The sequence below is a fragment of the Alternaria arbusti genome (genome assembly GCF_024043155.1).
Source record: "Alternaria arbusti strain BMP 1465 chromosome Unknown scaffold_4, whole genome shotgun sequence".
Lineage (NCBI taxonomy): Eukaryota > Fungi > Ascomycota > Dothideomycetes > Pleosporales > Pleosporaceae > Alternaria > Alternaria arbusti.
The window spans coordinates 730,387-756,923 of NW_026249944.1; the positions used below are offsets into that span (position 1 = coordinate 730,387).

General features: G+C 52.6%; 10 protein-coding genes across 10 annotated transcripts; 5 read left to right on the top strand and 5 right to left on the bottom strand.

Annotated features, from left to right (window-relative positions):
• Positions 1 to 337: 337 nt before the first annotated feature.
• On the top strand, positions 338 to 1,534 carry J4E86_003881 (uncharacterized protein; the record flags this gene model as incomplete). The annotated part of the gene is made up of 1 exon (XM_051444431.1): positions 338 to 1,534. The coding sequence occupies one exon, from the start codon at positions 338 to 340 to the stop codon at positions 1,532 to 1,534; it is 1,197 nt and encodes a 398-aa protein (XP_051304056.1).
• Positions 1,535 to 1,792: 258 nt separating this feature from the next.
• Positions 1,793 to 3,353, top strand: J4E86_003882 (uncharacterized protein; the record flags this gene model as incomplete). The annotated part of the gene is made up of 3 exons (XM_051444432.1): positions 1,793 to 1,882; positions 1,997 to 2,290; positions 2,337 to 3,353. 3 exons carry the CDS (start codon positions 1,793 to 1,795, stop codon positions 3,351 to 3,353), a joined length of 1,401 nt encoding a protein of 466 aa, XP_051304057.1.
• A 286-nt stretch (positions 3,354 to 3,639) lies between these two features.
• On the top strand, positions 3,640 to 5,481 carry J4E86_003883 (uncharacterized protein; the record flags this gene model as incomplete). Its single annotated transcript, XM_051444433.1, has 3 exons — positions 3,640 to 4,002; positions 4,115 to 4,290; positions 4,419 to 5,481. The coding sequence occupies 3 exons, from the start codon at positions 3,640 to 3,642 to the stop codon at positions 5,479 to 5,481; spliced, it is 1,602 nt and encodes a 533-aa protein (XP_051304058.1).
• A 445-nt stretch (positions 5,482 to 5,926) lies between these two features.
• Positions 5,927 to 8,513, bottom strand: J4E86_003884 (uncharacterized protein; the record flags this gene model as incomplete). Its single annotated transcript, XM_051444434.1, has 2 exons — positions 5,927 to 7,969; positions 8,019 to 8,513. The coding sequence occupies 2 exons, from the start codon at positions 8,511 to 8,513 to the stop codon at positions 5,927 to 5,929; spliced, it is 2,538 nt and encodes an 845-aa protein (XP_051304059.1).
• Positions 8,514 to 9,492: 979 nt separating this feature from the next.
• On the bottom strand, positions 9,493 to 10,780 carry J4E86_003885 (uncharacterized protein; the record flags this gene model as incomplete). The annotated part of the gene is made up of 3 exons (XM_051444435.1): positions 9,493 to 9,587; positions 9,640 to 10,294; positions 10,358 to 10,780. The coding sequence occupies 3 exons, from the start codon at positions 10,778 to 10,780 to the stop codon at positions 9,493 to 9,495; spliced, it is 1,173 nt and encodes a 390-aa protein (XP_051304060.1).
• Positions 10,781 to 12,062: 1,282 nt separating this feature from the next.
• J4E86_003886 (uncharacterized protein) lies at positions 12,063 to 13,015 on the bottom strand (the record flags this gene model as incomplete). Its single annotated transcript, XM_051444436.1, has 3 exons — positions 12,063 to 12,250; positions 12,306 to 12,542; positions 12,592 to 13,015. The coding sequence occupies 3 exons, from the start codon at positions 13,013 to 13,015 to the stop codon at positions 12,063 to 12,065; spliced, it is 849 nt and encodes a 282-aa protein (XP_051304061.1).
• An 841-nt stretch (positions 13,016 to 13,856) lies between these two features.
• On the top strand, positions 13,857 to 16,605 carry J4E86_003887 (uncharacterized protein; the record flags this gene model as incomplete). Its single annotated transcript, XM_051444437.1, has 4 exons — positions 13,857 to 13,926; positions 13,976 to 13,994; positions 14,042 to 14,093; positions 14,146 to 16,605. The coding sequence occupies 4 exons, from the start codon at positions 13,857 to 13,859 to the stop codon at positions 16,603 to 16,605; spliced, it is 2,601 nt and encodes an 866-aa protein (XP_051304062.1).
• A 1,452-nt stretch (positions 16,606 to 18,057) lies between these two features.
• J4E86_003888 (uncharacterized protein) lies at positions 18,058 to 18,600 on the bottom strand (the record flags this gene model as incomplete). The annotated part of the gene is made up of 3 exons (XM_051444438.1): positions 18,058 to 18,310; positions 18,366 to 18,480; positions 18,534 to 18,600. The coding sequence occupies 3 exons, from the start codon at positions 18,598 to 18,600 to the stop codon at positions 18,058 to 18,060; spliced, it is 435 nt and encodes a 144-aa protein (XP_051304063.1).
• A 2,121-nt stretch (positions 18,601 to 20,721) lies between these two features.
• On the bottom strand, positions 20,722 to 21,522 carry J4E86_003889 (uncharacterized protein; the record flags this gene model as incomplete). Its single annotated transcript, XM_051444439.1, has 2 exons — positions 20,722 to 21,179; positions 21,237 to 21,522. The coding sequence occupies 2 exons, from the start codon at positions 21,520 to 21,522 to the stop codon at positions 20,722 to 20,724; spliced, it is 744 nt and encodes a 247-aa protein (XP_051304064.1).
• A 2,284-nt stretch (positions 21,523 to 23,806) lies between these two features.
• On the top strand, positions 23,807 to 25,809 carry J4E86_003890 (uncharacterized protein; the record flags this gene model as incomplete). Its single annotated transcript, XM_051444440.1, has 6 exons — positions 23,807 to 23,855; positions 23,907 to 23,975; positions 24,041 to 24,147; positions 24,201 to 24,538; positions 24,589 to 25,271; positions 25,322 to 25,809. 6 exons carry the CDS (start codon positions 23,807 to 23,809, stop codon positions 25,807 to 25,809), a joined length of 1,734 nt encoding a protein of 577 aa, XP_051304065.1.
• Between the last annotated feature and the right edge of the window lie 728 nt (positions 25,810 to 26,537).

The following is a 26,537-nucleotide window of genomic DNA, read 5'->3' on the forward strand; positions in this document are numbered from 1 at the left end:
TTTGGGGGGTCGTGTAAAAGATAGACAGACACGGGTTCGCAAATTTCAAGTGACCGCTGCGTGATGACTTGCTGGCAATACGTCGAAGAAAAGAGAACCTTCTCGACAGGCCCTGTTTTAGCGGGGTCACTAAAGAAAGTGTTGCGGAAGGCACGGACCACGCAAATCGTCCAACAACACGCTGCGTCATATCCGCTCGCACTCGCTCCTGCCGTCTCCGCCGACGCGTCTCGATGCCGCCAGCGTCTTCCAACGCAACCCCCATGGACGCCTGCACGCCCGCCTCTGAGCACCTGCACGCGTCGACTCTCTGCGCGATAAGATAGCTGACATCAGCATGGCCCAAATCCCCCCGTACCCACTCTACAACCGCACGTACAACCTGTACCGCCTGTCCCCGCTCCACTGCCACGGCACGCCCCTCCTAGTCGACGCCTCACTTCGCACCCATGCCAAGCGCCTCAAGGAACAGCTCAAAGGCGACAGCGTGCGCGGCGTGCAGGTCGACTTTGCCGCTGCCGACGACACCGCGAAACTGGGCCCCCTGGACGAGTGCACCTGGGAGCTGATTGGCGACGAGGATGCCTGGATTGACCGACATCGCCAGTCGATGGACCCCGATGCCTCACAGCTGTCCTCCGTCTCCCAGCTCACTCCAGAGCGGGCGCGTGGGCTGGAAGTGAGCCTCGAGTACGAGAAGCAGTCGTACAATGCGCTCCTGCTGCGCGACCCGGGCGTCACTTCCTCGCAAAAGGGCTTCACGTCACTGCCCCTGCTACTCGTGAAGATGCCAGGCCCAATACGCGACATCTTCCTCAACTACCTCCGAACGACCTTCGATGCCCACGTTGCGCCCTTGAAGCTGCCCTCGCCCTTCATCACCTCGAGTCTCGAGACCTACTTCAAGCACCTCGCTGCGAGGTACTCGACCCAGTCCATACAAGACATTATAAGACAGCTGCATATTCAATTGGCGTTCCCCAATACCACAACTATCCTCAAACACGTAGAGATCACAGTCGCAGGCGGCGACATCTCTGGTTTCGTCGACAGGGGCAGACTGCTCAAGGACACCCACGACAAGCCCTTTACAGCTGCCCTGGCCGCGTATCTCCGGCAGCATCTCGCCCTCGACATATCGCACCCCAAAGTCCAGACATCCCGAATAACCTGCAACAGCTTCCACCTCGGCACCGAGCGTCTCAAACTCGTCGCACCCGATCCGCTGGCGGACACGTCCTTCTCCGACGAAGGCGGCGCATCACAAGACGCAAGTGCGAGCGAACTCGCTGTACAGGAGCTCTATACGTCTTTAGTTCGAGAGGCTGCTGGCAGCGGGAAGTTTCTGCCGGAGGAATTGACCAGCGAACCGAGAGAAGAGACGCCGTCCTCCATCGCAAGCGCTAAAGCGGGGCGCAGGAAGAGAGCCATCAGCAGCACTGCTGTAACCGATGGTAACAATAAGAAGACCAAAGGCAGAGGGAAAGAGAACAACCGGAAGCTCAATGGCAATGCCGGCATGGCCGATATGTAGGCACACCCAATCTTGGGTAGCAGTACATTTTTCAAAGCGCGTTGAATGTTTCCTGAGATACCCATTATCGATTTCTAGCAACGAAACCATTGCATCTCACTTCATCTTCTTCACGCTTCAAGTCGACACGTGTCACACCTCAATGCCACGTCTCTCTCACTGCGATGTCGCCACCAGATTACGATCGGCTACATCAAGCCTCACACTGTCAAACTTCTGTCCGTCCACTTCCAATACCTTCACTTCCGCTACATTACAATGAAAGTTTTTCCCATGATACTCGTCCGCGAGTTCGACGGACGAGATACTAGCTACCGTGTTGCAGCTCGTCGAGCTCGCAACTACTGGGTACGTCGACTGAGCTACTATTCCAGCATGCGTCGCATCTCACTTTCATATATGCCTTCGACTTAGTTACTTGATCATAGCCATAACACACCAATCACATGCTAAAGCCTGCAGGAACTCCTCGCAAACGTACACAACATCTTCATCAAGCCGTGGGAACGCTACAACGCTCATCTTCATTTCGACGGTCATGCTTGCGACGACCGGATAAGCCCCAGCGAATGGGATGCTGGAGGCTACTTCGATCCCGAATTTGTAGTGGACGGCAGACTGGTACTATATGTACACTTCGAACAGGTGGAACCACCACCAGAATCTAGCAAGGATGCACACAATCCTTTTGAGACGGAGGAAGAGGATAAGCTATGGTACCGGGGAACATATGGCGATCAGGGACTTCGAACGAAGGTAAAATCGTTAGGCGCTTATTGAGAACTTGGTTGACACGATGCAGAGAAAGTTCACGGACGACATCGAAGATTACCTTGAAGAATCGAAGAAAGATTCGTCTAAGCCCTTTCCAAAGGGACTGCCACACAACCCTTTCAATACAGAACCGGTTCTCAAGTCAATCTATACACTCAAGAGCACACTCGCGTTACCGGTTGCTGCCAATGAGGTGGTGACCGTAGATGACTCGAGCAGCAGTCATCACCTCGACACTGGCGTCGTGATTGGGCGCGCCCTCCCACAAAGCTGTCTCGACCCTAATGTTCGCCCTGTCGTTCGCGCCGTAATCAGCAAAGTCGGCGCTGTAGTCGCTTACATTCCCGCGAAATACTCAAAACGGAGCGCAATCAAAGGAGATATACAGATCGCGATGACGCACGTGGAATATACACCCGAGCTGGTGAAGTTTACCTTCGGCGAAGAGAGAACGCGAGCCATAAAAGCTATGATCGAAGAGCGAAATGCACCTCACAACACGAGTACACCTCCAGATTCTGGTTTCTCTACCGCGAGTCCGTCACCACCGATCGTCCTTGAAGCTACCGCATCTGAGGTGTCATTTATCATCATCGATGATACAAAGCATCCAGGCCTGCGCAAAGAAGGAGTCGTCATCGGCCATGCGAAGGAACACTGGTGTCTTACACCACACAAACGTCCTGCTGTTCGTGCAATGCTGAATAAGAAGAACAACGTCATCGCGTATATTCCCGCAAGACACACTGGACATACAGACAGGAACGGTGAGATACAGATTCCATTAAAGGACGTAAATCTCTCGAAGTCGCTCGTAGCGTTACCGCTGTGGAAGCTCTCTGACGCGATCAGAGCGATGACCAGGACAAAGAGGGAGACAAACGAGAAGTCTGTGGTGCATGGGTCAGGTGATCAAGAGGGAGGCATGATGAGAAGGAGGAGAGCAGCAGAGACCAAGCCAGCTATCGGGACTGCCGCGAACGATGACGAAACAGACTCTTTTTCAGATTCTACAGACGTTCCCGAAGGCGGTGCTCAACACTGAGCGAAAGCCGCTTGACCGCATTTGGGCGCTGGGTATATACAAAAGTCCTTCATTGCTAGGTACACAATCAAGTCACGAGCTTCTGATGTCATTCTACCCCCTCTCTTTCCCGTTTGTCGTTGCCTTTGCGTCCGTGTGACTCCACTAGCAATCGCTACGCGCACACAATAAATATATCTCAAAGAGACTCTAACTGCCCGCGATATCTCTCCTTCGTCACTCAGCTTCTTATATATCCTCACACGCCTTCAATTTCCTACCCCAATACTCACCACCGCGATTCGAGATGTCGACTACCAGCGTTACCTTGATCGAAGTCAGAGACTTCGCAATTGGTCCTGACTTGTACCGCCGACGCGCATCTGATCTGAGTGACTGGGACGACCTCATCGAGTATACGTTCAACGCCTTCAACCGCGATGAACGCTACTTCAGACTGCACTTCCATTTCTCTCGGGAAACACATTGTGTGGAGGACGAACTGTTGACGAAGGAGGACTGGAATGACGGTATCTATTTCGTCGGCGCCAACAGACTATTCTATGCCCATTTCGTCACGAGGGCTCGACATGAACCTCGAGGTTACTACCGGAGGAGGGCGCCTTCACCATCTCCAGTCAGCCCCACACCTGAGCCTGGGTCGCCGGTGGTACCTTGGACTATGCCGCCGCTGCCGCCCATGAACGAACAAGGTGTTTATGAGTACCCTCCGACCATTGATCCACCAGCTCCATCTGGTCCTACACCTACACGTCGTCCAGCGACACGTCCCGGAGGTGGACCTCGACGTGGACTTGCACGTGGACGCGGACGCGGACGTGGACGCGCACCACAACCCGCTCAACGTCCACCACTTCGGCCAGTACCACCACCAGCTCAACCTGTCCCAGCCGTTCTTCGACCGGCCTCTCAGCGACCAAACACCAACGCAACCAATGTATACACCGTTGGTCCACCAATACCGGCTGATCGATACCCAAACTCAAGGTACTTCTCCTCACCTTTCACCTTCATCCCCTTGCAACCTGCTCCACCTCGGCCACGAACACATGCTCAACAGTACAGGGCCCCTCTTCCAAGCTCAGACGCACCGGCAGCTAGACCCGCGGCTGCGACATCAGCTTCGGCAGTACCTGTTCGCGCTCCTGTCGCCCCGATGTTGCCTCCTCGACCAGCTGTTCGCCAACCGGCTGGCGGATCTACGTCTCGTCTGCGGACTACAGGCAATTCAAGCGGCCAGCCAATTGAGATATCGTCCGCATCGTCATCGTCAAGCTATGAATCTAGCATGGATATAGATTCCAATCAGCATCCGGGTACCCATCAGCCCACCGCACCCCTTCCGCCGCCGCCGCAAAGTGAAGACTACAACATGGAACTCGCCGACGATCCCATATCCGACTCCGACGCGCAGAATACACCCCTCCCCGCACCAACATTCGATGAGTACGCGGACCTCCAGTACCCCGTCGTCCGGCCTTCACCAGGACCACGATATGAAGGCCAAACCGACGATGAGGAAGAGGATCTTACCCTCCAATCACCACTATACCCAATTCCAGAATTCGAAGAGAGGCCAGACGATGAATATGAAGATCTCACCCTCCAATCACCACTCTACCCAGATCCGCAGTTTGAGCAACCACCAGACGAGGAAGAGGAAGAGGATCTCACCCTCCAATCCCCACTCTACTCCAACTCAGAGTTCGACCACCCACCAAACGACCAAGTCGAAGACGAGCAAATGTCCGTCGCCCCCACATCACCAGGCTCAGGCGGCCTCTTCGTGCGCGATGAGACAGAAGCACAGAACTTCGAGGCGGCGTTGGCGTGGGAGGACGATGGTACACAGCAGTCCGTCGTGGAGTCTGAGCTCGGACAAGAAGAGGAGAGGCCGGACAGTGAAGGGGAGGATGCGATGACATTTATTGCGTCTCCTTCTGCTGCGCCCTCGTCGGCTGTACCTACTTCGGCGGGTACGGGTATGTTCGTGTCGGACGGGAGTGAGACGAGGGGCTTTGCGGGGGCTTTGGAGTGGGAAGAGGAAGAAGATGATGATGATGATGATGACGACGATGAGGAGATGGAGGATGAAGGGGAGGGTGGTGTGGAGGTTAGGAGGCGGTAGAGGGTTGAAGAGATTACGTTTGGGTTTCAAGAAGACGGTTGAGGACTACAAAAGACGTTTGCTTGTACATTTAGCATAATACACCGGGGGTTGAGGACTTCACTGGCTTCTTGTGTCTATCTTTGTTCTTGTGTGTTGAGTTGACGACCTCCGCGGTGATGCGAGTCGGCTACTACGAGTTAGTTAGCACCTATGTGTTCTTCACTGGGATGTTACTTTGTCGCAGTTTCACCGCATTTACTGCACAGGAAAGAAGACATATCGCCCTTTTCATAAGAAGAAGATGCATTCATTCAGGTCATAGAGACGTCGAGGATACGTAATAGGGAATCATAATGAAAAAACAATCGACCCAAACGATACACCAATGCGACTCGTCCAATCGCCCAGCGACAGAAGCCGGCCACATCCCATGGCCACCTCTTCCTACCACCATGTATCCACCTCAAGTATACACACTCTCAGTAAAAGAGTTAACCTGCAGCCCCCTCTCAGCCATATCCGCATTCTCCAAAAACTTCAACTGCATCCACACCAAATGCCCCTTGACACGGTCCAACTCCGCTCTAATCTCCTTAACAGGCCTAACCATGTCATACAAATGACCCTGCTTGTGTTCCTTGTCCCCAGACGGGTTGGGCGTAAACTTGTCGTAGTCCTCAAACGTGAGGATGTTGTCGTCAGGATCGGCGTGGAACAACGATCTAAACACCTCGGTGTTGGTAGTCGCGCGCTCGGTCCATTCGTCCCAGAGTTTGGATGACAGAGGGTCAGAGACAAAGTCTGCTTCGGCGCCGGGCATGGGGTCGTTTGGTGAGTTTTCGCCGGGGGGTTGCGCGTTGGGGTCGTCGGCGGCGTTGAGGGATTGGGGCGGGAGGAGACCGAGATGTTCGCGCCATAAGCTGCTGCGGAGTTCGTGGGCGAGTTTTGCGGCTTTGTAGGGCTTGCCGTCCATTTCGGTGTCGATTTCTGCGGTGTCTTGTAGGACGATGGAGAGTTCGGAATCGTGGAAGCCCAATTGGGAGCGGTCGTTGATGTTGGAGGATCCGCAGATTACGGTTTTGTCGTCGACGATGCAGATTTTGGCGTGGATGTAAAGCTCCTCTTGGAAGAAGTGCTCTTTCTCCTCTTCTTCTTCGCCTTCCCAGGCTTCCTCGCTGGGCTTCTTTTCCGTAAGCATCGCGTCGTCGGCAATCGAGTCTGGGTCAATAACACCGCCCTGATCGCCTTTGCCCACATCTTCCTCCTCATCCATGTACGCTTTCCTCATCTCAGCGGCTTTGCGTCGTGCCTCGTCACCTCCCTCTTCTGGTGGTGCTTCCAGCTCGTCAATCTCAGCTGCTTCCAGATCCATGTACGACTTCCCAGACTTCTTCTCGCGCTCCTTGAGCGTGGGGGTGACATTGATACGGTCGTATGAACGAAGATTGAAGAAGAAAATGTACTTTTCTGGATCGACACCAGCCTTTTTGATCTGTCCGTATATGCTTTCTTCTCCTCGGCAGATACTCTTGAATTGATAGTCCATGATCGCTCGTGTTCCAGCAGCGGCCTGATCTCGAAGATCTCCCGCGAATCCCGGAATTGCTGGAATGACAATGACAATTTTGAAGTTGCGCTGCTCCTTAGCTGCCGAAACGATGGCGTCAACCATTGCAGCTCCGATCTGGTTGTGGACAGGGCTCTGGTCGCGTTTACCCGTTGCCGTGATGAAAAATTGATTCTCAATGTAGACGTAGTGCTGCGCGTTACGGATGACCTCGCAGTATGCGTTCTGGATACTCTGCTCATGAGGATCAATGCCCATACTCCAGTCGCCGCTACTCCTGACTAATTGCGCATGTACAGTTCCACGATTGTCGAGGTTCTTGCTGTTCAGCTGCGTGAGGGGATGATGTACATATTGGCCAACAGGGAACTTGGGCCGTTGCACTCCGATCAGATCTTCGTCGGCGCCTTCACGTCCTTCCATGGTGAGCCAATCGTATCTCTCGTCACGCTTGTACTTTTCTCGCTTCACGAAGTTCCATCGCAAGACGAAATGCTCAGCGATGTCGTAAACCGCCGGGCCAATGACACCCATTGCGACATCGTGCCATGGCATGCGACCGAACTCCAGTTTGTTCAGCTTGTTCGATTTCCAGTCGTCAACACTCTCAAAATCCATGATACGGTTATTGTTGTAATCCTGACCCGGGAAGATTTGGTTTTGAACACCAGACGGGTGGGCATCGGCAAGCGGGTGCTGCTTGTCGTCCCATCGGCCGTAACACAAGTCCAGTCCACCGATGAAGGCCATGGCATAGTCGATGACGATGAACTTCTCGTGATGCGCCCAGTAGAATGTCATGTCTGAAGCATTCTCGAAAACGTTGTGGTCAGGATGTCTCATCACCTTGATGTTTCCGTACCCAGGTTCGCCTTCTTCAAACAGGCCCATGAGTGCCTTCTTGGTGTGCTGGCTGTTGCACGTAAGAGCCGCAGAAACCTGAGTAAGTATAAGCTGCTGTTTATTTGACGCAGATTGATGACCTCACCTCCTTGTACACGGAAACATAGATTTTCACACCAGCCGCTGCACGGCGCTTGAGTACTTGGTCCAGTCGAAATTGCTGGTTGTAGTAGGGTGGTCGCTTCAGGAAGAGCTCGGGGCTGAGCCACCAGTCCGCAATGTAGATGGTCTCTTTGGCTTGCTCCAATGCCTCGGCAACGGCCCAGAAGTAATCCCTACCATCGACATACCACTTCACCAAGTTGTTGTCGCGCTCTGGTGCAAAGCTATGGAAGCGGTGGTTCTCCGCGATCTTGCTCCTCTTGGCGTCCGTCTCCTTCTCATGCTCCTCGTCGTGGCGATGGTTGGCATTGAATAGGTTGGTGAACTTGCCGACCTTATGCTTGATGTGCACAGCCTTAATATGCGCACCTCGTAACTTGGTGTGCTCGAGCTTTTGCTCAATCTCCTCAATCTTCTCAGAAGCGCGATGATTGAAGGGGTGGAAGAGCTTCTTGAGGCCCTTCTCTTGGGAAGGCATATTGGCGACCGTGCGCAGCGATCAGCAATCGCGCGGGGTAGCGATGATAGAGATGGTGAGGCTGGAGATGGAGGCTGAGGAGTGAGGCGTAGGCGACGGAGAGGCGATCGGTCGCGTGCACTGGTCTTGTACTGACCCACAAGGATGGAATAACCTGTATTCACTGTGCTGCACTTGGCAGGTAAATAGGCATGGCGCGATCTCAGCCGCCGGAGGGACCGATTGGTGACGTCATTGGCGGCTAGCCTTTCCGAGCAATAGCGATCATGCACCTCCCTCAAGCGTCCATCGCGGCTGAGGCTGCAATCAGCCCGGGGGCTGGGAATAACAACCCGAAAGCGATCCAGCACTGGGTTCCTGATGCCACTACCATAGCACTACAAGAAGCTTGTCTCTTCGGTAAAACCAATTGATCAGATTCAGCATGCGCGACATCATGACCATGGGAGTTATTTTTACCCCGCGTAGTCGGCCCTCCGGCTGCTTCATCCCACCACTTCCGAAACTAAGCGCGTCCGCGCGGCAGAAAAGACTAGTATGCAGCGCATCAGCCGAGAGAAAAGTCTGATGAACTGGGGGCTTTGACAAAGAGGAACGAGTAGGTTCAAGTGCGTCTTCAAGACATTGTGAGATGGATCCCATGAGCTACCCATGGCGCTACAAGTCACGCTATCTGGAAACTGGAGACGCAATAATACCTAGGTACTACAAACAAGTATTTACGATGAAGAGTCAGAACTATGTCCATAGCCCTGATCCAACAGTAACCTCATCAGTTCGCCGAAAGCCTCCGGCAAATGATATCCTACATCAACAGCCGTCAAACATTGCTTCTAGTACATACCGAGTCATAAACGTCGTTAGTCGTAAATCATCAATCCTAGGATGACCATCCCAAAGACCACTACGAAGACGCCGCGCTCCAAGAACTCATGAATGGGAGATGAATAGGCGGTGGTTGTAGCAGAATGGCAGTCGATCAAGCAACAACAACGACCGGCCAGCCGTCTTCCCAATCAAGATAGTTATATCCAAAGAAGAACTGATCAGCTGCGTAGCCAACGCTGGGACGAACTGCATCAACGTCAGCTTGGTCTCAACTTATCGTTACCAGTCTTTCACTTACCATAGTGATAGTACAACACGGTCCTCCCATTCTCAGGGTTGACCATAACGCCCTGTCCACCAGGTGCATAGATATCGCCGTGGCTAGCAAGGATAGTCGTACCACCGTTCTCCTCGAGACAACTCTTTCCTTCCTGATCATAGAAAGGCCCAGTAGGAACTTCCGAGCGGCATACAACAACGTGGTATACCTGACCCTCAGGAGCAAGACCTCCTGGAGTTTCTGGCGTATTGCAACACATACCCACGCTGTAGAACATGTAGTAAAAGTCCTTCTCTTTCCACATGATAGCGCCCTCAGCGACAGTAGCCCCGTAAGTACTATTCCGCACCATGTTGTTGATACGGTTATTTTGCTCGGCCCACCCGCCAAAAGCCATGAGGTCATCATATGGGAAAAGCTCGACCTGGAAGATGTCGTCCCAGAAGGAGCCGAAGGTGAAGTAGATGGGGTCTTTGGGCGTCTCTTGGAAGACAAAGGGGTCGATGAGGTTGTACTTGTCGGATAGGGGGAGGCCGATGTCGCCGTGGTCTTGCCAGCTACCCGGCTGGAGGGACTGCGATGTTGCGACGCCGATGGAGGAGTTTTGGAGACCGATTCGGGAGACGGAGTAGTGGCAGTAGAAGGTGTCGCCTCGCTTCATTACTGAAGGCGCCTGTTGTGTTGGTTAGGATGGTGTGTGGCTGATTAAGGTCTAGTAGAGGGATGATGAACTCACCCAGATGTCTTGATCCGGATGGACCTGGATGCTGGTACCGTTTTGTAACAACGCGCCTTCATATTCCCATGGTCCTCCCAGGGATGGCGCACTAGCAATGGCAATGTTGCCGCTAGTCGAGAAACGCCAGTACTTATTGTTCTCATATATGACACTAGGGTCATGAATCCAAGAGCAGTTGCCGCGACATGGCTCTGGGTCGGGATAGTAGCCATCAGTTGTAGGACTGCCAGCTTGAGGGTTCTGAGGATTAGGATCAGGATTAGGATCTGGCTGAGGACGCGGTACGGGAACTGGGTTTGCGACTGCGCTCTGTGTGAGGAATGGAATGAAGGTAGCGCTGGTGATCAGGAGCGCAGTAAGAAGTGCAGTCGTAAACCTTGCCGGTCCTGAGTCCCGGATGGTGTTTTCAAAGTGCCTCATGATCGAAGATGAGTAGTAGTAGCAAGTATTGAATTCTATGGGTGTTGAAGGAATAGATGCTCAATCGCAGATTTTATACAAGGTGAAGTACGTCAGGAGTCACGAACCGACACTTGGAGTCGAAGGCAGCTTCGTTTGCAACCACAATAGAGGGCTGACGGACCTTCCTGTTTCCGACGCTCACGATGTAAACGGCGGTGGGATTGGCTTCGAAAAGTGTGGTTCTCATGACCAGGGTACATGTAAAGGTTGGAGAATATGAGTGGGGATTGGTCGGCGGAACTCTCGTGCGAGCCCCCACGACCAGCTTTCATTGTGTGAAGAGCGCATAATTCCATCATGGGACGTATTTTCCTGAACTAGAAGCGTCAGATGTTCTCTTCAAGCCCCCGAGCTTCGGCCTCGTATATACAGCGGTGAGGGAGTGGTGGCAAGCAAAGCCTAGGCCGGTAGCAGTACCCCGTCCGCGATGGAGCGCATGAAGAGAGTCGTGTGACATCGTCGACCGTCTTTTGTTCGAGCACCGTGGACCTATTGCCTGTAAGCACGCAACATTTGGAGGTCGTGTACGTATTCGGATACGTGAAGTGCCGATGCTATCACGATCTCTGCGACACCGTTGGCCGATGTACCGCTTGAGTAGTACCAGTGATGTCAGGGGCTGTCCCCTCTCTACACTTTGTGCGCTGGAGACGCGATCTTCGCGGACTAGTTCCGATGCGTTGCCTTATTTGGTACCGACACTTGAGTGGAACGTTGCTCCACCAGATCCAGTGGCCGCCATTGCAGCCGAACCAAGGCCAAACGTTTCATTTGCTCCGCGATGCTGGTATTGCCACATGGAAGTCCTTAGTTCTCGATAATGACACCTCTAATCGTCATTAGTATGCTATGTGGTCGTATTGACACGTACCGGATTTGAGTCAAACCCTCTGGTCGGGCGCAACGTGGCAACAGCCACAACATCGTCGCCGTGTGACGATACATACTCTTGTAGCCAATCCTATCCATTTCGCATTCCGAAGTAATCATGTCGAGGTATACTCCTGTTGTTACATATTGTAGTACCCATGGTATCAGTGTTAGTGTAAGGTAACCATCCTTACTGCAGTATCAATGAGCAAGACGTGTATCAACATGAAGATCTGCTAATGCAGTGTAGTGTTGGAACGAATCTTGTTATTCGGCATTGGTCGTGCAAAGGCTCTGCACGAGAACCACACACTTGGCTACCTGCCTCTTTCGGTTTTGCATCCCTATCTTACCTGCTCTTTGCCGGTGCCTAGTTGGGCGCCTTGTAGCCTTCGACGTCGGTGCTGTTACTCCAACTCTCAAACTTCTTGACACTTTCGTTATAGGTTTCAAGCTTCTTATTGAGAAGGCTGTACGCGTCGGTTCCAACTACGCATCGGATAGGCGGGTCGTCCATGACGGCCAAGTCGTAGAACACCTTGGCAGCCTTAGCCGGGTCTATGAGGAGTTTGTTAGCGGTCGTTCGGTATGTAACAGTTTGACCATGGCGTACCTCCTGCTTGAGAGCCATGGCGCCCTTCAGCCTGCTTCTTGGGGTCGACGTGTGCGTATGCTGGGTTCGAGATCTCGCCGAAGTCCATACTGCGGCCTGACCAGTCGGTTCGGAAACCACCGGGCTCAATGCAAGTGAACTTGATTCCCCACTCAGGCTTCACTTCTTTCGAAATGGCCTCTGTGAATCCTTCAACGGCCCATTTGCTGGCACAGTAGATGGAGAAGTTAGGAACACCTAGTGACCATCAGCAGTGAAGACAAGAATGGATTAGATTTAAGCTCACCAATCTGACCGCCGATTGACGTCACTTGTTGGATGACACCTCCAGACTTCAAATCTCGCATAGTCTCCATGGCCTTTCTTGTTACATCAATGAGGCCAAAGAAGTTGATCTCCATCTGTTGTCTGATTTGCTTCTCCGACAAGGTCTCAAAGGGCCCGTTCAGGCCGTATCCAGCGTTGTTGCAAACCACGTCGATCTTCTTGAACTTCTTGATAGCCGCATCGAACGCATTGTCGATGGATTCTTTCTTGGTTACGTCAAGATCCACGAGCAGACTGTTCGAATCGTTGGCACCCTCGAAAGATAGCTTGGAAGAGTTGCGTGCGGTAGCGACAACGTAGTCACCCTTTTGCAAAACAACCTTGACGAATTCTTCGCCAAAGCCAGTGGAGCAGCCAGTGATGAGGAAAACGCGGGGTGCCATGATGACAATGCTAAGACGAGAATTTGAGGGGTGGTGATTTAGAATGATATGCAAACGTTGCAATAAGCCTCCTGTCCGTTGCAGTGGCTCTTCATATACCTAGAGGATAGACGACGTCAAGTGCGGCCAGTGTCATTACGTCAGAATGCATCAAAGGTAAGCGTAGGGTGTTGGCGGAGTTGAACCGGCAGCGACTAAGGATGGGCGAGTCGCTCTAGATCTGCCATATACCATGTTGGCAACGTCTGCAGACCCGCGACGGTAGCTTGTTCGAGAACATAGTGGGTGACGTCGGCCTACATGGCAACGGTATCTCCGGCTAGGACCGTCGTGCATCTGATCCACATGCCGTGTTCATGATGCTTCGAGATAGCATTGCCTGGAGAAGATATTCAGAGCCTTGAAAAGCGCTGAAGAGAGTTCACGGAGATGAAGCGGCGAAGTCGATGTGAAGCTTTTGTTGGCACGACCGCACCTTCTCATTGCGGGGCGTCTTGCATGAGGCGGCAAAACGCGCTCGACTCAAGCAGACAGATAACTGTGATGAGTCGAGAAGATACGGTACAATTGAAATATCGAGCACTTGCGCGTGGAGGGTGGAGATGACTGACTGGTGTCAGGCTGAAAGAGGATGTTTAATGGGAAGGAACGCGTGACGGAAGGAGACTAGCGCGACGCGAATTGGTGTCGCGAAACTGGTGCCCCTCGAAGCGCTCACCGCAGCAACAGCCCAAACAATACACCCTCCATATACCCACTTCGAATACCCCCTCTTACGCTGCATTGAAGTTCTTTTTGTAGCGATTGGTTACTCTCTGCCCAGAAAGTCACATAATACACCATGGCCGAGGTCATCAGAGACGAGGAGGTGCGCAGGCGCGTGCGTCTTGCGCAAGAGTTCCTCGACCCAGGTACGTCAAGCCGACTGTGGGGAGGATAGCAATGCTAATTATGGTGTAGATGATGTCTCCAGACGAAGGTATGCCGCAGCCATCCACCCTATAGAGCGCGCACTGACCGCTTCAGCTACCGCGCAGACATTCTGGTGATGCTCAACCGAGGACTACGAAGACTCACAGTAGGTGTTGTGTTGTATGCTACATGCGTCTACGCATACTTACCATATTCAGGTCAGCATAGACGAAATCCGCTCACATAACCGCGAACTCGCCGACGGCCTCCTCAACTCGCCCTTCGAATTCACAGAAGCCTTTGACCGCGCCCTCAAAGACGTCGTCCGCACATTCACCGACCGACCCAAGTCCGAGACAAGCGACGATGTGGTATACTATTGCGCGTATATCGGCAGCTTCGGCGAGTACTCGTGCAACCCGCGTACTCTGGGCTCAAACCAGCTGAACCACATGGTGTCGCTCGAGGGAATCGTCACCAAGACGTCTCTTGTGCGGCCCAAGGTGGTCAAGAGCGTGCACTACAACGAGAACAAGCAAAAGTTCCATTCGCGAGAGTACAGAGATCAGACCATGACTACCGGCGCGGCGAGTACGAGCGTCTACCCGACCGACGATGGCGAGGGCAACCCACTCGTCACTGAGTACGGCTACTGCATCTACCGCGACCACCAGACCATTTCCATCCAAGAAATGCCTGAGCGTGCCCCTGCTGGTCAGCTACCGCGCTCCGTCGATGTCATCTTGGACGATGACTTGGTAGATCGTGTGAAGCCGGGAGACCGCATACAGATGGTCGGCATATACCGCTCACTCGGTAATCGCAACGCTGGTGCCGGGAGCTCGACTTTCCGCACCCTAATCCTAGCGAACAACGTTATCCTCCTCTCTTCCAAGTCCGGTGGTGGCATTGCCCAGGTTTCTATCACCGATACCGATATCCGCAACATCAACAAAATATCCAAGAACAGGCGCGTCTTCGAACTGCTGTCGCAATCACTGGCTCCATCTATCTACGGACATGACTATATCAAGAAGGCGATTCTGCTGCTCCTCCTGGGAGGACAAGAGAAGAACCTCGAGAACGGCACTCATTTGAGAGGAGACATCAATATCCTCATGGTCGGTGATCCCTCAACTGCCAAGTCGCAACTGTTGCGTTTCGTTCTGAATACCGCCCCGCTTGCCATCGCTACAACGGGTCGCGGTTCGTCTGGTGTCGGTCTCACGGCAGCTGTCACCTCGGACAAGGAGACGGGCGAGCGACGTCTCGAGGCTGGTGCCATGGTTCTCGCTGACCGTGGTGTCGTCTGTATTGATGAATTCGACAAAATGTCCGATGTCGATCGAGTAGCTATCCACGAAGTCATGGAGCAACAGACCGTTACCATCGCCAAAGCCGGCATCCATACATCGCTCAATGCTCGTTGCAGTGTCATCGCAGCTGCCAATCCCATCTTCGGTCAGTACGATATCCACAAGGATCCGCATCGCAACATTGCTCTTCCGGATTCTCTACTATCGCGTTTCGATTTGCTGTTCGTTGTAACAGACGACATCGAAGATGCACGCGACCGTCAAATCTCTGAGCATGTCCTACGTATGCACCGTTACCGCCAGGCTGGTACTGAGGAGGGTGCACCGGTTCGCGAGGAGGGATCTCAGCTGCTTGGTGTTGGTCTTGAGACCGACGCTGATGCAAATCGTCCGACGGAAGTCTACGAGAAATTCAACCCCATGTTACATTCCGGCGTTACAATCACCGTCGGACGTGGTGCAAACCGAAGGACGGAAGTCCTCAGCATACCCTTCATCAAGAAATACATTCAATATGCTAAGCGCGAGAAGCCAATCCTTACGAAAGGCGCTGCGGATCATATTGTAGCAACATACTCTGCACTACGAAACGACGAGCTAGACGCTGGTACCCGCCGTACTTCCCCCATCACCGCACGTACTCTCGAAACACTCATCCGTCTTTCCACCGCCCATGCAAAGGCACGTTTATCGAAGCGGGTAGAGCAGAAAGATGCAGACGTCGCAGAGCAGATCCTCCGTTTTGCCTTGTTCAAAGAGGTCGTCGAGGACGACCGCCGCAAGCGAAGACGGACAGTCCGCGATCCAGACGCTATGTCTACAGACGGAGAATCGTCCGGCGGCGACGACGAAGACGGTGATGAGCAAGAAGCCACACAATCTCGCCGCACCGGTGGGCCATCGACCCGCAGGCAGCGTACAGAAACCACGCGCACTCCTGCAGCCGAAGAGGAAGGCGGCGAGGAAGAAGACAACGAGGACCTTTACAATGTCACACCGAAGACCCAACGCACGACTGATCGTACACAGTCCTCTCGCGCCGGTCAATCGTCGCAGGTCAGCGCTGCTTCTTCACAACCCGAATCGCAACTACCCGCTACACAAACCGAGTCGCAGGAATCGCAGAGCATTACACCGGCACGTCTGCAGGTGTTCCAAACAGCGCTTGGTCAGCTCATCGACGGTCCGCTGTTTGCAAACGATGCTGCAGATGTCGAGCCGCTGGTTGCCGCTGTAAACGCAAGACTCGGTGGGGGTAATGGACGCGAGGCGTTTGACGAAGATGAGGCCGAGAAGGCACTTGAAGCTCTGAGCGAGAGGAACAAGATCATGTACTCTGGAGGTATTGTGTATAAGATTTAGAGGGCCTGACTGGATTGAATACATGATCGAATGTGGATATGACGCGATGATTATTAATTTTGTTGTCAGTCCGGAGTCTCATGGCGTTTTTGATCGGAATTCGGATTCATTGGCGCGATTCAACGATTCGTTACTTCAAATGCGAAGAGTTACTCGATATAAGCATGATCAAGTGTTGAGTTCTGAAACTTGACCAACATTCCTAACCCCGTTTTCTCACGATGTTTACCGCCGGTTAGGCAAGACACATCTAGGACTAGAACGCTCGGTTGCTGACAACCCCCAATAAGGGTTCTAGCAAATAGGACCGGAATGATGGGGGGCCAAGATGGAATGAGGCACCCCAGCCTTGTACACCCCGAACACAAATGGACACTGTTTGTTGATCGTTTAAAATCTTGCTTGACCTCCGTCCTTGTTGGCTGACATCTTTTCATAAACAGCTTCGCGAATCGGCGAATGTACCAACCATGCGCCTCACCGTTCCCCTCTTCATCTTGTTCACATCCGCTACTATACGCGCCTCACCCGACACACGCGCATGCTACGACGTCTCCAACTCAATCGCACCAAACCACTACCCCTGCATCTCACCAACAACCCAATCCATCTCCCACTGCTGCTCAACCACCGACACCTGCCTCGGCGACACCCTCTGCCTGAGCCAATTCGGCACCCTCTACGTCGGCAGCTGCACGATTAAAGACTGGAAGGACGGCGCCAACGGAAAAGGGTCGTGTCCCAAATACTGCGCCAATGAGGGAAACGATATCGGACTATGCAGTTGGAACAGTGGTTGGGAGTTTTGCTGCGGTTTACTAGGGAAAGGGAATGGGGAGTGTTGTAAGGGGGAGAGATTCAAGTTGCATGGGAATACGACGAGTGAGTTTGTGGTTCAGAGACCTTGGAGTGTGGATGCTGTGTTTGAGGGAAGCGCTTCTTCTTCTTCGAATCCGAATCCGACAGCATCATCGGTCTCGTCGCAATGCCCTACTCTGCCCGCCAACGCAACCGATGACGGTAGTAGCGAAGATAACAAGATCCCCGTCTCCCAGATTGGTCTGGGTGTTGGCCTCGGCATACCTCTGCTCATCGCGCTTGGTCTACTTTTTTGGGAGAACAGGAAACGACGGCTTGTGGAAGCGAGGTTGGAGATGTCTCGAGGCGAATTGCTGGTCGGACTTGCGGGTTATGCAGCTTCGAATGAAGGCAAGCCTGGCACGTATGTGGGCGTCGAGACCCACGAGGTTGATGGTTTGGAACAAAGGAATGAGCTTTCGTCTGACAGACCACTGTATGAGTTGGCGCATGGTGGCAGATAGCTTTCATGATACATAATGCATCATGCCTGCAAGCAAGGGTGGATACGCAATGGAAACAAGGTCGTCGATGTTTATTTCATTCATTGGTCATATCATCATCTCTTTGTACATCCGAATATGCCCTATTCCTTTATACAGGAGAGTCCTGCTTGGCAAACTGCCTCGCGAGTGCCTCAATGCTATCTACAATCCTCTTGAACTCATCCTTCTGCTCTCCAGCAAGCTCTCCGCCATCCATGGCAGCATCGTCATCCTGGTTACCCCACTGGATCTCCATTGTGTTGAAGTCGACCTTGGTGTCTAGGCCGTAGACGTCCTTGCTGGGGTGCGAAGGGAAGCCGCGGAGTGTGGAGATGAGAGACATGAGCTCCTTGACGTCGTCTCTGTCATGGGATTAGTAAAGGGACTTTGGGATGAAGGGGACCGTGAGGGGCGTACTGTGGTACATCGCCCTTCTTCTCTGATGACTTGGAGTTGCCGTTGTAGTTGGACATGCGGATGCTGGCTGGGCGGTTGGGCTCGCCGATGACCTCGATCATGTGTGTGGGTGCGCCTGCGTATTATATCAGTACGAAAGCTTTGTTTGTTCCCAACTGATGAACTTACCGGAGAAGGGCTTGCTGAGAACGACCTGGAACTCTCCAGAAGGCGGGGGTGCGACCATGCGAGGCATCTTGATATGTAGTTTGTGTGGTTTGGTCTAACAAGTATAGAGAAGTTTGAAGCTTTCGAGTTACAAAGTGCGTAACTTGATAATCGTTTTAATTGAAGGTGATAGATGAAGTTTCAAGCGGGGTACGAAAGCGTGGTGAGGGGAGGTTTTGTAGCAAATGCCATATGCCATCATCGCATGCAGGTACCCACACTAGTTTTGTTCTTGATGTCATGATGAATCGCGGCTGCCGATGTGGACCGCGAAAGTTTCCCTTTCTTTTCTCCACCTTTGTGCGATGAGCCATCTCGATGGCGATGCGATGGGAATGTTGGTGCTCAAATTTTGCAGGCGATTCTGCTCAAGATCGTGTGTTGTCGCGTCGTCGCGTGACGCGTGCGCGTGAACACGGGGTATGACATCACCAGCCCTTCGCATGGCTCTACCCAACTTCGACACGCATTTGCTCGTGCTGATGCCTCTTTCTCGGAGGTACCGTCTCGACATCATGCAGCAGCACCTTTTCAGGCCCGTTCTAGCCGCATCAAAGAAGCTCGGTCCGACGAAGCTCTACAGCCTCCCCACATTGAATGACTGCTTTACCATCTCGATCAAATATTCCGGGCTCGTTTGGCTGACCTTGACTGGACAGCACAAGCTTCAAGATCATATCAGCCAGCTCTTTCGGAAGTTTCTTACCCACAACTCGATACACGTTGAGCTTCGTCTCAGTGTACGCATGTCTCTGTAGAAGATCAAGTACCACCGCAGTATTAACACGTACACATCCTCTGCCTCTTCCTATTCGAGCGCTTTCTCTAGACGTGGAAATGTGATCGCAGAGGTGGTGATAGTGATTGCAGAAGCGGCGAATAGACTGGCAAAGGTAGGCTGCATCGGGCTGTCGTGCTTGCGCGTCACCATTGTCTCTGCGAAGAGCTTTGCGCTGTCGCTTTTTCGACTGCAGAATTTTTCTCACTATTCCATCGATTTGACGATTCGCGTTCTGATGAGCCTCGTTGGAGAAGAATGGAGAAGATCCATGCAGGCAGTCGAGTTTCGCATAGACGCAAAGGTCCAGTGCTGCTAGCTCGCCGTCCTCGGCGACAGTAATGTGTTCAATCATGGCCAGCATTCGCGGAAAGAAGACGGTTCTGAATACATGCTGATGTCTCTCCAAGCGCTCATTCTGAGAGTAGATTTTCGAACGATGCAACGCCGTGCGCATCCTGTCTTTGAGATAGCCAGTGCAGGCTTTGGCGTTCCGTGGTGGATGTGCTTGAAGTAGCGCTAAGAAATCTTCATGTATGATATCTGTGGTTACGCGCAACGAGTAAGCAGAGCATCGTTTGCGCAAAGTAGCAACACACTCACCAACGGAAAATGGATCTTCATTAGACTGTCCATTGCAAGAAGACAGCAGCAGTTGTTCGAGCGTTGGAGCATCGAGGGAGGCAGTCCCACGTAACTGTCTGAAAGGCTGCCATAACTTGAGGTTGAAAGCACGATAGGCAACAGACTTTCGAAAGGTGTAAGGGATTCGCTGCTTGCTGACGTCTAGCTCTTTTTGCGTCGGGCCCCAGGTTGGCGTCATCGTCCCGACTAACTGTTCGTTTATGGGTATGTATACACCCATTATTTTCGGCGCGTGTTACATCGAACTTCGACCAAAGTGTATGTAGCCAAGTATGGGTGGTGGTGAGATTTTAGCACGACCCTTGATCGTGGGCGCCGACCGTGCCGCAATGCTGCACAGGGCAACTAAGCTGACTTGGGACTCCTTGATGTTTCACCCCGCAAAGCCTTACATTTGTTGCAACGTCTTGTTGCTGGCCTGTGAAGGCTATATTGAGAGCAGTGCTGCGTTGTCGATACAAACAGCGGGGTATGGGCTGTCGTCACGCGCGCTAGCTTAAATGGCAGCCAGTAAAGTTAACATTAACAGACCATAATGCATGCGCAACTCGGGGTACCTAGTCCAAACGATAAACTTTGTGACCGCTCAAAGCCAGCCTATGTTATCAGCAGATTACGGAACTGGTAGTCGATGACTATTGGGTATATTGAATCTGAACTGGACCTGTCTCACACTCGCGGCTTCCACCTTGCCACCAACCTACGGCCAATCATAGTGAGCTCATCTCAAATGATCTTCGCTTTGCCAGTTGACGGTTCATCCTCCTGTGCTATCGCACCTTCAACCCCATCGCCCTCAACCTTTCCTGGCTTCGAGAAGGCAGCACCAAGAAGATGAATCGGGTTGTTCATCCTTGACATCATAAGATAGAGCAGAGTAAGTCCTGTGACAACAACTTCGTCTCTCAGAGCCTCTGTAACCTCCTCTTCTGTCTTCTCAAAATAGAAGTTGCCGACTTGCTTCATCGCCCATAAATTGACGCTGAACTTGGCGATAGATTCCTGGGTCGCGGAGTTTATGCATACGAAATCCCAGACTTTCATGGTAGAGTTGGCTGTCCAGGTGATGGGAACGCCATCGAGCGCCTGCGAGAGATAGTTGTATTTGGTCTTCCAGCGTTTCAGTGGCTTCAGAATGACTTCTTGGCCATGAATGATGCAATCGCCACTGATTGAGAAACTGTCTAAACGTCGGAGTAGTGAGTCAGAGTGTGTCTTACATGTAGTACAACCAAACTTACGGACGGTGCCTTTGGCGATGATTGCGTGATCTGACGCGCGCTCGAAGCGCAACTGAGGCTTTGCCGGGCGAAAATGCTGAACGTAGAGCGGCGCGAGCTGTTGATCAGGGCCTTTAGAAGCTACTATGTTGCGGAACTTTGACCAGGCAAAATCGACTTGGAGAGTGAGACCGCTTGAGGATAGAGGGCCCGTGGACCCAACGGGCTCAGCGGGCTCAGCGAGCTCTTGCGATGCCCTTTTTGGCGGTTGAGAAGTGTTGGGAGGGAGTTTAGTATGGGTGAACATGATGTGCTAGTAGATGCCTGCTTTTTCGATGTTCGAATATGGAAGAAAGCAGTAAAACCGCGACTGTCGTTATAAATTTGAAAATTGTTAAAGCGCGGTCACTCGGAGGTGGTCAAACGGTGAGGTGAAGGTGAAGACGCGCACTTTGGAGAAGGGAAATGCAAACGCGCACTAGAGGTGATTTCGATGTGCGTGATATATGTATTGGAGTTTTCGTAGTGTAAACATCGTGCGTTTGTGTGCCTTGCCTAGCCACTCTTCTGGCTTTGGACGCCTGACCATGCCTCAATATTTCTTAGAATGGAATAGTGCTTAGCAGCACACGGCGATGTAATACAGCGCAGCACATCTTCAATACCGATAAAAGTATATGGGATGTCTTGCGAAGACACAGCTGAGGTGGCGCAGAATGTCGAAGTCTGATCTTGGTGTCGCTAAAAACTATCTGTATGGACAGGTCGTTGGACGAGGAAAGAGGCTGGGAGTGCAGTGGCAGGTGGGCCCACTTAAGTGAGATGTCGTCATAGCTCACGGCCACCACTCCGTCGACACCCACACCCCACTCAGCATGTCAGCATCTCCACGCTCGCAACGAGAAGAACGATTCTCAGTGTGCTATACGGCAGGTTGTGAAAGAGTTATGAAGATCATGGGGCGCCTATCAGCCGTAACGCATACCGTCGGTCAAAGCAGCCCAAGCGCGGGGGATGCACCGCGGACAGGAATTACTCTCCCCAGCACTCTCATCCGGCTATCAACCAGTATGGCACACTGACCTGCTCGCAGGTATCGCATCGGTTTCAATACACCTCGGAATCCTTCATACCAAGAAAGGAGCTTATCGACTATGCTGCATGACGCCGCCTCTTCCAGACTTCGACCGGCGTCATTACTCCACGCGAGGAAGATCTTCAGCAGGTATCGTGAGTAACTCAGTGGGATGTCTTCCGCGGACGGCTCAGACAGCAGTTTCGAGGCGGCTTCGAAGCGGCTCGCTTCTAACGCTGCGCTGTTTGAGTGAGTCGGCAATACGGCAACAGATGCCCTCTCGCAGTGCGAACCACAATTCTCGATCACTAAAACACACCAAACGATCGTGGTCTCACAGATTAATCAATGATGTTAGAGTACTTGGCTGTATCGCCGGGCGCACTGAGCCTCCATCCCGCTCGCGTCAAGGGATAGTTACCCGCATGATGTGCAGCGCGGCAACAGAGAGACCCAAGTATCGCCCAGTTCTGCCAACAAAGTTGAGTGCTTCTTTTAGCTGGGCCTATCGCGCGTCCAGAGAAAATCAAAATGCTGGGCGATACTCATAATCTCCCACGCCTGCAATGGGTGACGATTACTGATGATGCTCGTGCGGACGCGTCCCCAAGCCAAGTGTCGATCGGGATGCCACAGCTGCAGGATAAAGATCTGCAAAGGAGGCTCTGCTGTTGCGTTGTCGCAATGCACAACATCACTACTGGGTGTCGCGCTTTCATTGCCTAGCAGGGTTTGTTCTGTATTTGGCACAGCGGACTTGGCGGACTTGGCAGGGAAACTCTGTGCAGGGCCACTAATCTCCGCCAAATCGAGAAGCCCATCGGCATTGTCATGTTGAGACGCTTGCCGAGCCGCAATGCTCACAGCCGGACAAAGGAACCTGCGCCGTTCTGTGTTCCTCATTTTCGCCAATCACCGCGTACAAGGTCAACCTGTCTCAATAGCTCCTGTGTCTCAACCTTGAACGTTTCCCCGACGTCCACAGGTGTAACATGACAGGGTCAAAGGGAGCCTTAAGGCGGAAAGTCCCACACGTCGCGTTCGAAGCTAGCGCTACAGGTGAGCTTGGCACCATCCGCCATAGCCCATTCACCGCTTGGCTCCGGTCGTAAGCCTCCTAATGGCGGGAGTGGCTGCTAAGCCAAGAATGTCCTGGCGGCTGCTGTTTCAAGTCAACGAAGTGCATTGTGTCCGTGACGCGTGTAAAGACGTGAAGTAATAAGGCTCAGCACCCAAGAACTTGGAAATCGAGGCTGGCATTCCCTATCACTGCGCTCGCAATTCTCTCCGAACCAGTCCGGGAAATCCCTCGTTCTCCATCTTTTTGCACTTGCTTATATTGGTTTTAATCGACTTGTGAATACGGCTGGTCTGCTATTTACAGTTACTCACTCCCGCTGGTCGTCTTCATTCCACACCCTTTTTTCTCAACCCTTTCCGTTGTTCCTTCCCGCGCATGAATCCTTGAAAACACTCCTTCCGTCTTTTCCGCTTTTCGCCTACAGGGCTCTTCACCATGCCTTCCCTCGATGTTAGCGAGCTTAACATCGTCATCGCCGTCCTAGGTACGTTCGACAGGCTAATCTCGATAGGCAGACACTGACGTTCGAGGGCAGGCGCTTTCATCATTCTATACGGCTTCATCTCAGTCAAGATCAAGCAAGTGTGGTATCTTGGTGAAGCTTGTAAGTACACAACCGACCGACGCAGCGCCGTCAATTCTTGAAAGCATTGAACTCATTCTTTACAGTGCCTGCCGTTCTTATCGGTGTTATCCTAGGACCGATAGCTGCCAGATTCCTAGATGCGGAGAAATGGGGTTCTGCTGCCCAAGGGCAGCAAGAAGCCATCACACTGGTGAGCGCGAAATCACAAAACTCCAATATTGAACCCTGCTGACCATCATATAGGGTATGTGCCGAATCGTCATCGGTGTGCAGCTGGTCATCGCTGGATTCCAACTCCCTGCCAAGTACCAACAAGCCCGGTGGAAGGAGATGGCGATCTGCCTTCTCCCTGTGATGACAATCATGTGGATCTGCACTAGCTTGTGCATTCTCGTCACAGTTCCCAAGCTTACATTCTTGGCTGCGCTTGTTATCGGATCTTGCGTTACTTGCACTGATCCTATCTTGTCGCAAGCAGTAGCCAAGGGTCCCTTTGCTGACAAGTTTGTTCCTCGCGCGCTGCGAGAGATCATCTCGTCGGAGGCTGGTGCCAACGATGGTTTCGGTTTCCCTTTCCTGCTGTAAGTCCAACAACCTCCGACACAAGAAGCTTCGCTGACGAGTCGGACAGTTTGGCTACATACCTCATTCGCCATGCCGAACTCGATGGTGTCGAGTTTAAGACCGGCATAGAAGGTGCCAAGGAAATCGCTCATCGGGCAGTCAACATGCTCTCCAAGCGTAGCGAAGAGGGAGTTGGTCGTCTCGGTGGCGGTGTCCCGATGGCCATGGAACAGTGGATTGTTGAGGGATGGCTGTACATCATCGTCATGTCCGTTGCAATCGGTGTCATCCTCGGCGTCGCCAGTATGTTTGCCGTCAAGTTCGCCCTGCGCAAGAAGTGGATCGACTCCGAGAGTCTTCTGCTCTGGCCTATGGCTCTCGGCTTGTTCACCATTGGCGTTTGCGGTGCGCTCGGTACGGACGACCTCCTCGCTTGCTTCGTCGCCGGAAACGTCATGAACTGGAATGGAGTCTACCTCGAGGAAACCGAGAAGCGTCATGACGAGGTCAACAGCTGTTTCGATGTCATCCTCAACTTCGGTGGTTTCATGTACATCGGAACCATCATCCCATGGGCCGAGTTCCAGATGCCAGATGTCACCGGTATCACCATTGGAAGGCTCATGATTCTTGGCTTCCTCATCCTCGCTTTCCGTCGTATTCCAGCCATCTTCCTGATGTACAAGGTCATGCCCAACGTCGTCAAGGACTGGAAGGAGGCGCTGTTCATGGGTTATTTCGGACCCATTGGTAAGTCGCCTCGACCCTTTCTGATAGTAACATGAACTGACACTTGTCAGGCATCGGAGCCGTCTTCTACGTCGAGCACACTCGTCACCTTTTCCCCAAGCCAGGCGAGGCTGAGACTGAAGAGGAAGAGAACCTTGTCGCAGCCATGATTCCAGTCGTCTACTTCCTCGTCATCTTCTCCATCGTCGTTCACGGCCTTTCCATCCCCGCCCTCGATGCTTTTTACCGTTACAAGAAGATCCCAGCGATCGAAGAGTCTGAGCCCGCGGAGATTCGCGTACGATCTATCCACGAGGCCCTTCCTAAGAACACCAGGATGGACTCTAAGCGCGGCTCGGTCTACCAGCACAACCGCTTCTCTCGCCCAGTTTCCATGGGTCCAGGCCCGGAGCTGTACAGGTGGAACAACCAAGTCAGGGATAGCGAAGCCACGTTCAGGTCAAACTCCCAGGTTCAAGCTGTGGATTACGCAGAGAAACTGCAAAGTATCCGGTTCCAGGAAGACTATGCTCATGAGAAAGCAAACTTGGGCCGGTAGATTGGTGTGAGCTGGGACATTTGACATGTCGCACTTCCGAGTGGCCAACCCTATCACTGGTGGAAGGCCTGTCAAGGGGCAATTAGAGAATCCGGTACGCGCCAAGGGTCAAGCAGAGGATGCGCGCAGAAGGAAGGAGAGTCGTTAGAATGGTGTATTGGATGGATCGCTCATTTTAGGATTGGAACACAATCAGGGTTGCTCCCTATCGTTTACCATGCTTTTTGTCACTCGTTTAGACCTGTACAACATAGACTGACGTTGAATTACGCGTATTTGTCCGCACGCCAGTCCCAGAACTACGCTTAATGCCCACCCTCACCACCAGCTCTCAAGTGCAAACTTCAAAGTCGTCACCACAATCCGCACGATAACATCAACGCAAGAATCCGACGAGACCCCAAGCTTCAAGACCCAGTTCCCCAGACCCAGATGTCAGGCCCATTCCCCTGTCGTTCACTGCCCAATGCGAGACAAGCCAAGAACGCCGCGGTGGAATCGCCAAGCCGTCATTGCCGTGTTACCCGTGCCGGTTTTCCGCTGTCCCTGTCACTTTCCTCCCCTTAACGCCCTCGCTCCCCGGAAAGGTTATCCATACAGTTTGAGTGTCAGGACTTCATTCTCAAACGTCTTGGGAGATTCAGTCTTTGTTCCCGATGAAAGAGGAGGTAATAATATGGAGATTATGTGTAGGTGCTAAATTGGGTATGGCGTGCGCTGCGCTCCGT